Below are 15572 nucleotides of genomic sequence, written 5' to 3'. Positions count from 1 at the left end.
TGATTTTAACAGAAATCTCTAAGAGAAGTGATTAATTTCCTCGCAAATTAAATAATTATTTTTTACAAACTTTACATACATCAACTTGCATTTTTCTACATGTTGTTGTTGGTTAGTACAACCTGCTAACAGACCTGATGAGATGAAGGAGAGATGAGACAAATGTCTTTCTGGTGGTTGGGTTTGCCTGTCAAATTTCAAACGATCATGTTAAACTGAAAGCTTAGCAACGCGAGCTGTATGGATTTTCCATGTGCTTGGCTCTCTACCAGCTTTTCTTGTGGTGACGCGAAGCAGCCGTATATTCTGTTTTCTCTTTAACCGGCAGCCTCAGTTTGTGAAATCAAAGGCAGCTTGGCTTCAGTGGCAGCAGCAGCCTAAATTTAACATCCCTCTGCGAGAAAGGAAGAGAATGGTTTTACTGCTTGTTCACAGTCACTCCACTGACTTCTCTAGAGCCTTCCCAAAAATATTTGTCAGACCACTGACTCACCAATGAACTGAATTTGATGAAAGTTAATGTGGAATTCTAAATAAGGGACCATGTGAAAATCACTTGTGTAGCGAAGGTGGCCTGGACTTCATGTTTAACTTCTTAAAAACCCAAGATCCTTCCAAGCATTATTAAGATTTTTTATTAACTTGACTTAGAAAAATAAACACAATTAAAAGAAAGCAAAGTAGAAAGAATTGCAAGATGGTGTACTCCAATTTAAACCTCAATATGTGAATAAAATAATGGGGTAACTTTCCAAATTGTGAGCAGCCACAGTCTACATGTTTCATCTCATTACACTGATTAGCACAACAACTGGTTGAGCTTGTATCAAGGGCCACAACCTAATGGTGAATCATCACATGCTGTACACTCTCTGTCTTTATGAAACATGAAAATTATTGAAATTGTGGAATTTTATACACAAGCCAAAACTTTAGTCCAGATTTGTCATGTCTTTATTATTATTTTTTTTAGGAAAGAAACCCCAAAATGGTGGAGGTGTAGGAAGAATGCTGATGCCATCAAAAGGTAAATTAGCATAGATTTTCTCCTGCCATTAACTCACCCGTTCCTCAGTATGAGTTTATTTATTGTTATTCTTTATTCTAAGGTGTGGGTCAAGCAATGGGTGCACAAAATGGGTATGGTGGATATCCTACAAAAGGAGTAGGTCAGTGATTACACAATGTGAACATCAAATAAACCTGCATGGCAGGTTCATCTTTTTTGAGAATGTGATTTTCCTCGTGTTGCACTCAGGTTATGGGCCAGCAGTTGGAGTTTCAAGAGGAAATGGAGCAAAATCTAATGGTAAATCAGTTTTCACGCCACAATTGTGCAAATACATCATTTTATCATGACACCTAACATTTACTTTCCACATCTACTGAAGGCTATGGAGCAGCAGCTGGTGTGACCAATGGAGGAGGGATGAAAGGTGAGTCCACATGTATGTGTTCACTCTGTTTACTCAAATCATCAGTGTAAATATGCTCAATATTTTGATTACATTTTTGTTTTTTAAGGATATGGAACAGCAAATGGACAAGGTATCAAGCAACAGGGTAGGTATTCTGATTTGAACTGCAGGATATTTTAGTCAGTGTTTAAAATGTGTGTCAGAATCACTGTTTTCCACTAACCTCTCTGTCTCTGCATGCATTGCTTCTAAACCAGGAGGAAATCCACCAGTTTTACCCAGTGGAAATGGAGCAAAATCCAAAGGTAGATACAATATATTGACTACATCTCTCCACCTTTACACTTTGCATCCATGGTAGCAATAATTAAAATGCAACATAATGATTGATTACTATTATATCGATCATTTTGCTATTTTTGTCACAGGATATGGTGTTCAGGCTGGCCCAGCCAATGGACAACAAATGAAAGGCAGCGGTATGAAACTGAGGACACATACGCATACTCTCTCTTTCTCACACACACACACACACACACACACACACACAGTACATACACACTCTGAGCTACAACACCGTTCAATTTAAATTTTCTTCATGTTGCAGGCTATGGTGCTCAAGCTGGTGGTTATGGTGGACAAGGAACTAAAGGCAATGGTATATTAGATGTGATGATGTACTAGGTTATATTTTGCTTGGGTTTGGGTTAATTTTAGAGAGTGATGATACGATATCTATGCTATATAAGTCATTTTAGGTTAGCTTCATGTTCTTGGAAATAGAGTTGAAAAGTAGGCCACGTCTAAACTCACACAGTCTCTTCAATCTCCAGGTTATGGAGCTCCTGCTGCTGTAGCACCAAATGGAAACAGAGGCTATTTGAATGGTAAATTTTCAGTCATTTTATGAAGACACACACTTTGTTGTATGTATGTTACATTAATGCTGGAAATGCAGTGAGTCAGTTTGAAGTCATTTTTACAGGAGAGCAGTGTTTCCAAAAGCTACATCAGACTAAATGAGTCTCTTGGTGTTTGTTTCTCTTATTGGCTTTTAGGTTATGGTGCTGGAGCTGGTGTTCTGGGTGGGAATGGAGTTAAATCCAGTGGTGAGTAACTCATGATAATGCTCTGTATTCAGTAACAAAATAATGTTATTTTGTTTTCTTCACACATGATTTACATGAGATAAACTTTCTTTCAGTGCCGCAACAATTTATATTTTATGATAAAGTATCTATTTTTTTTTAACGATTCATGGATAAATTGCTTAGATTGGCAAAAAGTAACAAATATATAATGTCAAAAACCCTTTTACCTTTAGAAAAAAAATAAAAGCTGATGAGCAGAGATATGAAACTTTTTTGTGTTGTATATAATTGTAGGTAATGGTGCTGCAGCTGTTGCACAGAATGGACATGCAACAAAAGGCAATGGTAGGGTAACTGCTACAGCATTTTCTGTTTTTATTGATCTACCCCACAAACAAACACATACATACATCCATTAAGAGCAGGACAGGAAGAACTCTGTAATATGATGAACCCAGTAAAGATTTTCAAGTAGGTCAGATTAATAATAAATGAAAAAGGCATCAGTTCTAAGGACCTAAAACTGGTTTTGTGAAGTCAGCAACATGTTGTAGTGGGTTCCTATACCTACTGCGCTGTATGTAGAATAATTAAGATCCTCTGTTTTCTAGGTTGTAGTGCAAGATCTCCTGTACCTTATATAAATTTGGATAACATTTGCAAAAACAGAACTTTAAAAGACACATTTAAATGAATTCATGTAAAAGGCATCATATCTTTGAATATTATGATCGTCCCTTAGGTCAAGGAGCTGCAGCTGGCCCATCCATTGGCAATGGGGCAAGACCAAATGGTGAGATGTGTTAAGTGGTTACGTGAGAATGGTCAGCCTGGTACATTATGAGACATAAAATATACTTGTTTGTTTATATAACTTAAACATTTCTGTGTATTTAAAAGGACAGGGAGGGGCTGGAAGTAAACCCATGAAGGGATATGGCCGTCCACCTTATGGGGCAGGTAATTCATCCTCTGCAAGTCCAGGAAATCAAAACATTCACGTTGATACGAAATTTATTCATTTGCATTTCTACATTCTAAGGTCCAGGTGTGGGAATGGGAACCTCCAGAGGTTTGGGAGTACCCCAGCTTGCCAGGAACCAAGGGAAAGGTGAGTGAAAGCCATGGCACAGAACTGAGGTCATCACCTGATACACCAGTAACAATGTCTTTATTTGTTCTTCCAGTATATGGCAGTAATGGTTATAATGGTCATGGAGCTCAGCCCATGGGAGGTGAGTCATACACCAGTCAGTCTGTGATGATTTCACTTATGGGATACTGTGATGAATAACACATAAATGCTATTGGTAAATACATGTGTATACTTCATTTATAGGCTACAATGGTGGTTATGGCCATGCTGGTATGGGTCTAGGATCTCGGTATGGAAATGGAGGAATGAAGGGACCAAAGCAAGGTTGGACTATCCTTGATGTCTAGTGAAAATGATATATCTCCAAATTTGGTTATTTTCATGTTTCTAGATGACATGATCCTCTGTACAAGCTCAATTCCAGGGAAAATGTTAAATGTTAAAATTTCAGGCTACAATGGTGCAGCTGGTGTGCCCAGTGGACAAGGTGCAAAACCCAATGGTAAATCTGTAAATATTATATAGTACAATACATCACATACAGTAAAAAAAAATTGTCAGGCAACTATTAAAATTGTCTGAAATCACTGTGTTGTAAAATGTAAAGCTTATGCAGGAGCCAGACCCCCTAATGGAAATGGAGCCATGCCAAATGGTGGGTCAACAAGCAAAAAAGGTAATAATAATAATAATAATAATAATAATCTTATTACATTTATGCAATAAGATGAATATTATTCTTTCTGTTTGTGTAATTGTTAAGGTTATGGATACCCGAGTGCTGGAGCTACCAAGCCGGCAAAGCCAGGTAAGTGCATGGTCGCAATTCAAGTTCATATAATTTTTCTTTGATAAGATTCTTAGGTAAACTATGGAAATGTTTTCTTAATCATTATTTTGAACACATATTTAAATCAGAATCCATCTCTTGCATCAGTCTGTTACATAATGTTGATTGAAAAACAAAATGATTTTCAGAACTTTAACTTTACCTTGATATATTATTATTATTATTATTTTTTTTTAGGGTATGGCAGCTTTCCAAATGGTTATGACACCAAACCCAACGGTGAGACTGTCACTTCTTTTTCAAATCTTTTTATGACTCAAAGTAGTTTTTATTTTAAAGACTTCTCAGATTACAAAGCAGTTTGTTGGATGTTTTACAGGATATGGAGCCAACAGAGGAGGTGCAATGAGACCACAACCAGGTACTACTTGTATTTAATGTTTATTTTGTTTTTCACAAACATGAATTGTAAATACAAAGTCAATTAGATCTTTATGTAATGATTTATTTTCTCTCAAGGTTATGGCAATGGGGCTGTTCCCAATGGATATGGAAGTAAACCTAATGGTAATTAATTATATTCAGTATTACAAATATTCATCATGTAGAAAAGAAGCTCTGTGGTTTAGTGTGATGGTATATGTGTTTATGTAACATTATGTTTGACCTGAGGTTATGGAGCTGCAGCTGGAGCTGGTGTTCCCAATGGATATGGAGCCAAGCCTAACGGTACATCCTGTTAATATGCACCTTATATACAGTAATAAATCATTCACTTTATTGTATAGTGGAAAATGGAAAATCTGTATCATTATGAGAAGTTATTAAGTTATTAAAGAAAGCATTGGTTTTTCAGTTAGCTATGACATTATAAATGCAAACATAGAAAGGAACTACATATAACTTGATTTCTTTGTTTGATTTATTTTAATTTAGGTGTTTAAAATCTTCCATAATTACCAACTTTGCCTACTTTTTTCTATATTTCCTCTCAAGGTCATGGAGTTAGAAATGGTGCTGCACTTGGAGGATATGGAGGTAAACTCAATGATAAACTTCAACTGTCCAAGTTTATTTTTGAGATTCAAAAAGAGTCATTCACTGAGTTGTGAATTTCATTAGTCAAAGTTAATCTTGTGAAGCTATTGTGATGGTCAGTTCGCAGTGTCACTGTGATCACACTGTAACATTTATAAACCATCGTTTGCAGGATATGGAGGGCCAAGCAGAGGCTTAAAGCCTCACACTACCAAAGGAGTTGGAGCAGTGTCACCCAGCGAAGGCACTAAAACACTTGGCACCGGTAGGAATTCCTAATAATATATATAACACATTGAATGTTTCTGATATCCAACCTGAAAACAAGAATAAAAACGTCGAGCATCATTTTGTCTCAGGTTTTCTTTCTGTAATGATCTTCAAACTATATGTCTGCAGTGCTTGTGTGATTTGTTTATGAAAATGTTGTGTTTCAGGCTATGGTGCTCCTGCTGGTGCACCCAATGGACAGTTTGCTAAAGCAGCCAGTACTGGTAAATGCTCCTGTACATGCATCTGTTTTATTTCAGCTTTATCTCTGTCAACATTTCTGGTTACATTTTACTTTTGCTGTATAGTTAATCTAACCCGTTGCTGGTCTTAATCTAAAAGGTCATAGCGCAACTTTGTTTCTGCAGACTTTCTGCAGATAAATGTGTAAAATTGTAAATCTGTCATGTTTTAAATTTCACTCATTTTAAGTACCTTTCTATCTTTTAAATTATGCTCATAGAGGGTTTTTCCATTAAAATTTGGGTGGGATTTCACTCTCATGTCTCCATTTGGTTCTCAGGTTATGGCATGATGCCAAATGGGAAGGCTACAAAGGGTGCAGGTGCTTTCAAAGGACTGGGCCTAAAAGGTGGAGTTCTTTCTCCTGAGCAGCCAAGTGCAGCACCACAGGAGGGTGCTGTACCTCAACAAGCAATAACTCAAGGTGCAGCGCCTGTTGCCCCTGAGCCAACCAATGGTATCCTTGTTATGGTGACACAGGAGAAATACCAAAAGCTGCCTTTACCTGTGCCACAAGGAAAAAGCTACAAGCAGATGCCGCTAATCCCTCAGGCTACACCAGAAGCAGCACCGGTGCTTCCACAAAGCAATGACCCAAAGCCTGCACTCGAACCCACACCTGAACCTGCACCCATGGGTCCACAGGGCAAGGGTCCGAAAGCAGCCACATCTGGACCCGCACCGGTGGTTCCCCAGAGTAACCCACTGCCAGAGCCAGCAGCTGCTCTTCCTCAAGGCAAGTACACTAAACCTGAATCTGTGCAATGCCTGTAGCAGGAACAATCCCCCCACACTGTACAAGAAAGCACACTGACAGCTCTGTATTCTGCCACTGAAAGAGATGTGCCTGGTGAATAAAAGCCAAACTTACTAGTGTCAAGTTTAGGTAGGGAGTGGATGTTTTCTTAAAACTGAATTCTTTATAAAGCCACTCACTGATTTTTATCTGAGAAACAAATTTGAAGTTTTTGCAGTTGTAAGAATTGCGAATGACCTCTCAACAAGTTTGCATATGTGTCAGTTTAATGTTTTATGTGTTGCTTTTTAGTTTTTACTTTGTAGTTTCGCTATAACACACTGTAAATGCAGCTGTGCTGAAGAATAGAGTCTGACATTTCATGTGGCGGCTACATATTTGTGTTTTCTGTGTTTATTAATGTATGGGGTCACCTGCTATAATAATTTGCAAACCCTTCACAGAATAATATGTTGATGAAATGTATGACCTCTAGGTTATGTGACTGGAAATGCTGTGCCTGAGCAAAAAGGTGCAGAAACAGACGTTCTCTTTGGGGTAGACAGCACTGGTGAGGGGGGAGCTTCCCCTGAAAGCACCAAACCGCTGAAAACCAAAGTTGTTCCTGAAACAGTGGCAGCTAAAAATACAGGGGGCATCATTCCTGAAGAGACACTGACTGTGGGTGTGCCTGAGGTTGCCCCAGAAGAGGCAAACATCAAGAATCAGCCTGAGGCAGGACCTGACAGGCACGGGGTCAAAGGTCTCCCTGCAGGAGAAACTGGGGCAACTGGTAAACTTGATATGGGTTTGTTTCCTACTGTTGGACTGCATGTGTAAATGTTGACTGAATCCTCTGTTTGTCCTAATTCTGGGACTGGTGCAGAATTGTGGACTTTATGATCTAAGTATCTTACAGGACTCAATAGACTGCGAGATTTGTGTTGTTTTAAAGGCTAGAATTCAGTCTAACTTTCCCATAATTCTTTGGCAATTAAACGGCATCTAAAAACACTCTATTAATATTTATACACTATCCGAACCTATTATGGTGTTTATTAAATAAATACCATAATAAAATAGGTGCATTTTAAATAAAATACTAGAGGTAAAATGTCAGGTACAGAAAGAGAGATGCCAACCTTAGAGTGAATCCTAGCCAGTGCTCACACTTGTTTTAGTTCTGCAGATTTTTGTGTAATTACAATTTCTGTATGTTTTTGTGTTGCATGCTTTTTCAGTTCTGTCTCAGCAAAATACCAGTAACTTGTGTTCATATGTGTTTATCTCTGATGTTGTTGAAACTCTCACCCAAATTTGTCATTTTTAAATAATTACGTGTGGTTTTGAAACCGAGGTTTCAGGAAATTTGCTTATTTGCTTTCTTGCTGAGAGGTACATAAGAATGAAGTTCAGAAGTGCTCACATATTGTATGTGTATATTGTTACCTTTGGACACAACCAGGCTAACTGTTTCCCCCTGTTTCAAGTCTTTATGCTCTGCTATGCTAAGCTAACTCGCTGCTGGCATTTGATGGACAGATAGTAGTATTGATCTTCTCATCTATCTCTAATCTAGCAAGAAAGCAAATAGGATAATTTCCTAAAATGTCAAACCATTGTTTTAATGTTTGGAACAAGTTGAGAATGAACCAATTTATAATGTGTCCATTCTTGTCTATAAGTGTGATGTGTGCCACTTTGTTGTGTGATCCTTGTGATATTTTTACGTTTTGTCAATCTTAATCCTTGTAAATTTCAATTGGTGCTTTCGGTGCATGAGCTGTACTGTCTTTTAGGTTTAACCCACTGACTTGAGTTCACAGTGTTTACTTAATGATGCAAGTGTAAATACACTTAAAGCAGATTTAGTTGCTGGATCATTTCCATGTAAGCCCTGACCTTTTATCCTCTACCTCTGCCTTTTCAGACAGCAGAGGAGGAACCTCACTCTCCAAGGGACAGGGAGCTAAATCAGCCAGACCTGGTAAACATTTGTCAACCTTCTTGGAGCAACATGCAGTATAGAGAGCTGAAGTCATGCCCTACTTTGAGGGAGCTGTCATTCACTAAATCAAGAGTAATTAGTGTGACTTGAAAATATCTAAGTTTCACTTTGTCCAAAACCTCAAAATTACAATAACTCAGAATCTGCTTGCTTGGTAGTTAAGTGCTTGGGTGTACATTATATTTGCCTTGAATTCTTGAATTGTGTTTATAATACATGTTTACATGGTTAATCTAGACTGTGGACCATCTGGAATACCAAATGGACAATGGATGAAAATACCTAGACCAGGTAAACTGAGAGTATTGTATTTTAATACTGCCGATTTGTGATTTACATGCTGTAGCTTGAATGGTCTAAGCTGAAATGTGTATTTTCATTTTTACTGCACATACAGTGTATTTTAAAGCAGGTGGGATAGATAAAACTTTACATTAACCTTTAATCCACATTGAGAAACACATACTGTATTTGCTTGGTCAGTTTGAAACTCACAAAGTCAAAGCACATAATGAAAACTAGTGTACACATTGTTTTCTCTTGTTCATTTAAGGTTATAATGCAGGTGCTGGAGCATCCACTGGCACAAAAACAAAAGGTACTTGTACACTCAGTTAATTGTATAACACTGTATATTTAGATAAGAGATAGAATTTATTTATGATTCTTTCATTTGTTTTGAGGTTATGGAGCAGGAGCTGGTAATCCAAACCAATATGGTGCTAAACCCAATGGTAAATCTACTTTTATTCTTCATTCTCAATATTCATGTGTATGAAATACTCAGTTTTTTGATGATGACTGTTAAAGCCTACTGCAGGTCTGATCATTGTATAAATGCAGAAATATGTAGGCCTGACAACAGTGATATTGTGCCGTTATTTAGGATACAGTGCTAGTGCAGGGGGGTATTCAAATGGAGGAGGAGCTAAAGCAAACAAACCAGGTAAGGAACCTGATAAAACAACTCATTTGCATGTTTTGTATGAATAAACTTTTGAAAATTTGTCTAATTTAAGGACATACTGCTCAGATGTTTGGATGAGATCTTGTGTTGCTTTACTTGATAATCTCTGCTTCAGACCAAGCTGTTTTATTCTGTTTGCTTACTGGCACATTTAGGAGAGAAAATTAATAGCAGATAATATCTTCAAGGCAAGATCTAAAGTTTGAAATCCAAAAAGTAAAATCCATAATATAATTGAGATTTCTTGCAGTGATATGGTAATTATTCCTTGATATAATTGTGAATATTTTTTTCTACTGTACTTGTACCTGTTAGATCATATATATCTGAATACAGTTTTGTTTATCCAAAGGTTATGGTGCAGGAGGCTACACTGTCCCTGGACTCAGCAATGGATATGGAGCTGGTAATATTTACTGTCAAAATAAACATACATTGAAGAATGTGCTCAGACATTTTCTTGGTCTCCAATTTCCAAGGAAATTTAGATGTGGTTTTTAAAGTACCTTTTGTTTTACATGTGTAGGGCTTAGATATCCTTATGCGGGGAACCCTAAGCAGCCTGGTGAGTGTTTTTTCTTTTTTTAAATCTCAGTTGAGGAATATTCATCCTGATAAGAAACAGAAATAATTATGACTATAAGTATGGTATATATTTTGATAATTGTTCTGTATTCCCTCAGGTTATGGACAAGGAGCTTACCTTGGAGCTGGATATGGAAATGGAAATCCATATGGAGGTGCACTGTCAAAGGAAACACTTTAAACATTAGCTTTACATTCAACCAGTAGGCTGATGATAGATTGGGTTTGCAGTAGTGTTATGAATTGAAATTATTTGAAATTATTATTTTATTATTAATAATTATTATTATTTTTTCTCAGGGAATGCTAATGTGGGTGAAGCAGGCAAATCCAAATCAGGTAGGCTGCTATATTTACTTTAATGTTGTTAAATTACTGAATCCATAAATTATACAACATACTATGATGAATTGGTAGATGCCATATTCCCAAAAAAGTATGTGTTATTTAGCTCACCCTTTGTCCAAGTTCTGTGCACTGACCTGGTTTATGATGTTGTGTTTTTTTTTTTTTTTTAACAGGATATGGAAATGGCTACAGTGCTGGTGTACAGCCTGACTATGCAAGTAAGTACATTACATAATAATTAACTCAGAAAATCTGAATTGCATTTTTGTGTGAATCATAGTAAAAGTCAACATTTCTCTTTGTCACAGGTCTTGGCCAGGGTGTACCCGCTGCTGATGCCAAATCAGGTATGATAAATGTGATCAGTGAAAATTCGTTTGAAGAGAAATCTAAAACAGGGGTTCAGAAAATTAGCTCAAGAAGACACCGATAGTAAAAAAGTGATAATAATCCATGACTGTGCAATTTGCTGCTGGTTCTACAGGTGGTGCCAGACAGATTCCTTACAATGGATCCCCAGTGGTTCCTGCTGGACTAGATGGTAAGACATATAAAAAGCATCTGATTTAAGCATGTGTGACCTTTAGGTTTAGATTTTAGTTGGCAAAAATATTTTCACATTGGAATATACAGTGAAAAAAACAAACTCCCTTGCACAGTGTTGAACTGTTTTAATAGTATGTTACTCATTGTGTTTGGTGCAAAAATAGTGAGAAGTTTAAAAAAAAGAATGAAATAAAAACAAAGATAAGAGTGGCTGAAATCCAAAATCCTGTTATGCAACACATTTTGAGTGCTGCTCCTCAGGCAGTACTGAATCACATCAGCCTATCTATGAGCTAACTCTTACATTTCACTGTCATTCCATCTCAACGTCTCAAACTCAGTATGTAGGTCTACCAGTGTGTTTACATGCACTTCAATCATCTGACTATTCTCTGCTTTCAGCAATAAGGTGATCTCAGAGACATCTTGGTCTGAAAATGCATGTAATCATATTTATCTGAAGGTGTAAGAGTTAACAGATGTGATACATGCACACATTTCCTGTGTACTTGTGCAGGAATTAGTCAGTTTGAGCCTCAGTCTGCTGGCCTTGGTCCAAATGGGAAATTGGGCAGCATGTATGGGGGTATGTACTGTGTAACTTAACACATTCAAATCGTCATTAATCATTTTAGGAGAGTCCGGTTTACAAAGTCACTTCAGAAATAAAGGACACACCTGTATAGCATTACAGTATCTTAAGAAATATTTTCTTTTTTTAAAAGCGACACATCAAAACAAATTTCTCCTAAATGTTACAGGAATGGGTGGCTTGCCTTTTGGTGGTCAAACACTTGGAATGGGTACAGAGAAGTCAAACACGAAGTACGGTGAGTCCTTCTTGGCCATATTCTTATCACTCCACTATAATGAAGCCTGGAAATGAGAAGGGAGTTATCTTTATGGCTTTCTGGGTTCATAGCTAATAAAATTCTGCCCCACCTTCTTCATGGCCATCCTTCTCATCATTCATGTGATAACCAACTCACTGCCTTGCTCACTCTGATTCAGGCATTGGTGGGCTGCAGTTTGGTGGACAACCCCTCAGTACAGGAGGTAACGGTGCTGGAAAGTATGGTATGTCTATGCTACTGTTGCTTATGTGTGCTGAAAGCATAAATCAAATTGTTCCCTTTTAAGTATCTGTCTAGCCCATTAAGAATAAATACAAGCATATACAGCCTGTAATGAGTCCACATGTCCAGTATTTTTTTCTGTTTCTAAATTCTTTTCTTCTAAATTCTATCCAGGATATGGTGGAGGACCATATGGGCCTACAGGTGATGCAAAATCATCTGGAAAGTATGGTGAGAATCATATGTCTCGAGCAGCCATGTTAACAAGAAGTTATCACAAAGTAATGTTTCCTACCATGAGGAGTTTTTGGTGTGTTTGTCCAAAGTTGGAACCAAATTGCCATTTCTTGTGTGCTGCTCCATATACTGAGCTACAGAGATCTTGACTAACTTGAGATATTAATGTTGACATTAATTCCAAATATTTTCAGGTGGTCTTGGTGCTGGCGTGGGAGGGGATCCTGCACCTGGAAAATACGGTCAGTGTTCAAGCTTTTTTGCTCTGACTAATAGTTTTATCTTCACTGTAGTGGCCACTTCAGGTCATGTGATCATTTTATACTGTTTTCCATCCACCTCTGCCCAGGATATGGTGGGTTCCCTAACGGTGGACAACTTCTCGGTCTTGGCAGTAATGGAAACATAGCTGGAAAATATGGTGAATAATTAGCTGAGCTATGCACACAAAATCTCAGTCACAGTTCTGTAAATGTTCCCTGCATTGACCTTTTATTATTTCTCTTCTGTTCCTGTTTCTGCTCTTCCGCTTCAGGTTACGGCAGAATGCCTCATGAAGCAGCTGGATCGGGCCCTGAAGCCAAATCTACTGGCAAATATGGTAAAAAAAAAAAAAAAAAAAAAAACCTTTAAAGGAAAAGTTCAGCATTTTGGGAAATTACCTCATTAACTTTCTTGTATGCATTTGTTACTTATTTATCATTTTTAAAAATTTATGTAATTATATATTTTCTTCCAGGTATGGCTGGGTCACCATATCAGCCTGAATCTCTCGGACTTGGACATAATGGAAAGTTAACAAGCAAACAAGGTGAGATTCAGCGAACATGACAGTTCCCTTGTACATGTCATTTGTTTATTTGTTTGGTTTAATCTATATGTGGCCACTTCCTTCTCAGGTGGCGGTGAAGTTCCTTATGCACCACAAGCTCTTGGTTTTGGGGGTGACGCAAAATCTGCAGGGAAATATGGTACATCCTCATGTGTGTTTTTGTTTTTCTGTTCTTGTTGTGTCAGTTATTTTTTTCTCTCTTCATTTTTCTCATCAATCTCTGAACAGATAACCAGGGAGTTTACCAGTCACAGCCCCTTGAATCTGCAACTGAAGTCAGATCTGGGGGAGAATATGGTATTTTGTCATTACTGGTACTATTTTTTTTAACAAGTCCAATTAGAAATGTTCGAACAAGCTGTACATTTACAGTGTACTATTTTGCCATAAACAGATGCAGCTGGTTTACCTTATGAGTCCCTGCCTCTCGAGCCAGATTCAGCAGGAAAATCCTATGGTGAGTCAGGGAAAGAGGTTTTTCTTTTTGAGAGATTCACAGCACAAATAGACTGCAGCCCACAGTCTCTCCTTATCTTATCTTCTTTTCTTCTGATCTCTCAGTAAAGGGAGAGCTACCAACTCCAGCAATTGCTGTTGAAGGCGAAGGGGTGTCTGTTGACAGATATGGTAAGTATAGTGTGTATTCCTGCATTGTTGTTTCTTGTGGCTCCTTTGAATTCAGTTAAATGTTTAGCTGTTATTTGTCATTTTCAGAAAATGTGGGCTACATAAACGGACAAGTGCAGCCAGAAGGTAAAACTAGGGACAATAGTTTCATCGCAACATTTTAACTGCAAAAATAATGCATTAATAATACGGACTGCATTGAAATCTTTCACATTATGCACCCATTTTTTCCCTCTATCATGTGTGACTTCTCCCTAGTTGTTGCATTTCCTGCAGCTCCCACTCCCAGCCCCACCTTGGCCTACCCTTCTGTCCCATCCTATCCGCCAGCAGAGTCCTTCTTCACACCCGATGTAGTGCCTGGAGTGGATGTTGAAGACCTGCCCAATCCCACGGGCACTGCCAGCCTTGGCCTTGATTCTGCACCTGCTACAGAAACGGAGGGTGTGGTTCAAGTGCCCGAGCAACCAGATGACCTGCAGCTGCCACGTCAGATACACATTCAACAGCATCTCAAACTCCATTTTCACCCACAAGGCACACCACAAGGTAAAGTCCTGGAGAGGTAACAGCACTGCGTGACAGATCATCTAGACTCCTGTAAAGTCATGAGGTGGAAGGGAGAAGGCAGAGGAAGATGAACTATGCAGGAATATTTGCATTTACTTTCTCATCCAACATCCAATAAAAAAAGCCACCAAGTAAATTTCCTAGAATGTTAAACAATTTATTTAAATAGTGACACATTTATTATTTAATTATGACAAAGTTCAACTGGAAACATTTGAGATAAAACGTTAAATTATTGGTATTTTGCAGAGATAACACAAGTTTCTTTTCTTTTCAGGAGCAAAGAATGGCAAATATGATTTGAATGGCTTCTTTGGAAATAGTGGCTATCAAGGTGAGAACTAGGCTCAAACTAAAACATGTGGTGACAGCTGTATTTTCCTCAACTCATCTTTGCACTGTATTCTTTTCTCCACACAGGTTAACTGTGCTGACAGGGACAAGTATAATCTCTCTTTTCTGCCATTGTATATTTTTTTTGATTGTTTCCTGGTTGTATATTATTTCTATTTTCTCCTGTCTGTCAAATCGTCCTGGTAGCCATATTTTGAGTTGTTAGGTTTTAGTGTAAATTTTTATGCATCCTGCGTTACCTTTTTGTCCTGCACTTACTGTTCACTGTACATGCAAAGAAGTGGTTGTTGGAGAAATGGAGTTTGGCTGCTGTGTGTGGGCAGTGATTTAATTTAATCTATCAGTTTTACCTGGAAGCTCTCATCTCAAAATATTTCTATAAAACCTAATTCAGTCTAATTTATTTTGCATGGGAAAGGGTTTTTTAAACTACTTGTGACAAGCATCTGTTTATTATTGTATAGTATTTGACTGATTAAAACCATCAAATAATTCCCAACAGTGAAAATGCTGCTTTACTCATTTGCGTGTGTTCCTCTACATTTTACTTGTTACAGAACAGGCAAACCCTTTTAAATATGACATTTAAATGTACATTATAAGGAATTACCGGTGCCAGTAAATCACAGTCATTAAGAAAAACAGCCCCCTCTCAAAGTGTTGTAATCCCCAGATCATCCTCACTGCAACACAGCTGTAAATGAGCACTGGTAATAGGAGGACGTGTTCAGCCTACAACA

The 15572-nt window shown here is 37.8% G+C and overlaps 1 protein-coding gene across 1 annotated transcript; it reads left to right on the top strand.

The window, feature by feature from the left end:
* Nucleotides 1-1527: 1527 nt before the first annotated feature.
* On the top strand, nucleotides 1528-15323 carry cmn (calymmin). The gene is made up of 42 exons (XM_041029448.1): nucleotides 1528-1563; nucleotides 2026-2076; nucleotides 2477-2527; nucleotides 2804-2854; nucleotides 3252-3302; nucleotides 3415-3469; nucleotides 3552-3620; nucleotides 3697-3744; nucleotides 3849-3929; nucleotides 4057-4107; nucleotides 4369-4413; nucleotides 5606-5698; nucleotides 5871-5927; nucleotides 6227-6682; nucleotides 7179-7475; nucleotides 8613-8669; nucleotides 8928-8981; nucleotides 9244-9288; nucleotides 9577-9636; nucleotides 10010-10063; nucleotides 10184-10222; nucleotides 10341-10397; nucleotides 10543-10581; nucleotides 10764-10808; nucleotides 10899-10937; nucleotides 11075-11131; nucleotides 11654-11722; nucleotides 11898-11966; nucleotides 12148-12213; nucleotides 12387-12443; nucleotides 12644-12691; nucleotides 12799-12870; nucleotides 12985-13050; nucleotides 13189-13260; nucleotides 13349-13420; nucleotides 13510-13578; nucleotides 13676-13738; nucleotides 13843-13908; nucleotides 13996-14034; nucleotides 14167-14457; nucleotides 14756-14812; nucleotides 14899-15323. The coding sequence occupies exons 1-42, from the start codon at nucleotides 1528-1530 to the stop codon at nucleotides 14901-14903; spliced, it is 3219 nt and encodes a 1072-aa protein (XP_040885382.1). The 3' UTR covers nucleotides 14904-15323.
* The last annotated feature ends 249 nt before the right edge of the window (nucleotides 15324-15572 follow it).

This window comes from Toxotes jaculatrix, chromosome 21 (genome assembly GCF_017976425.1).
Source record: "Toxotes jaculatrix isolate fToxJac2 chromosome 21, fToxJac2.pri, whole genome shotgun sequence".
NCBI lineage: Eukaryota > Metazoa > Chordata > Actinopteri > Toxotidae > Toxotes > Toxotes jaculatrix.
The sequence above is the reverse complement of the archived record's forward strand: the minus strand, read 5'-3'. Positions and strand labels throughout refer to the sequence as shown.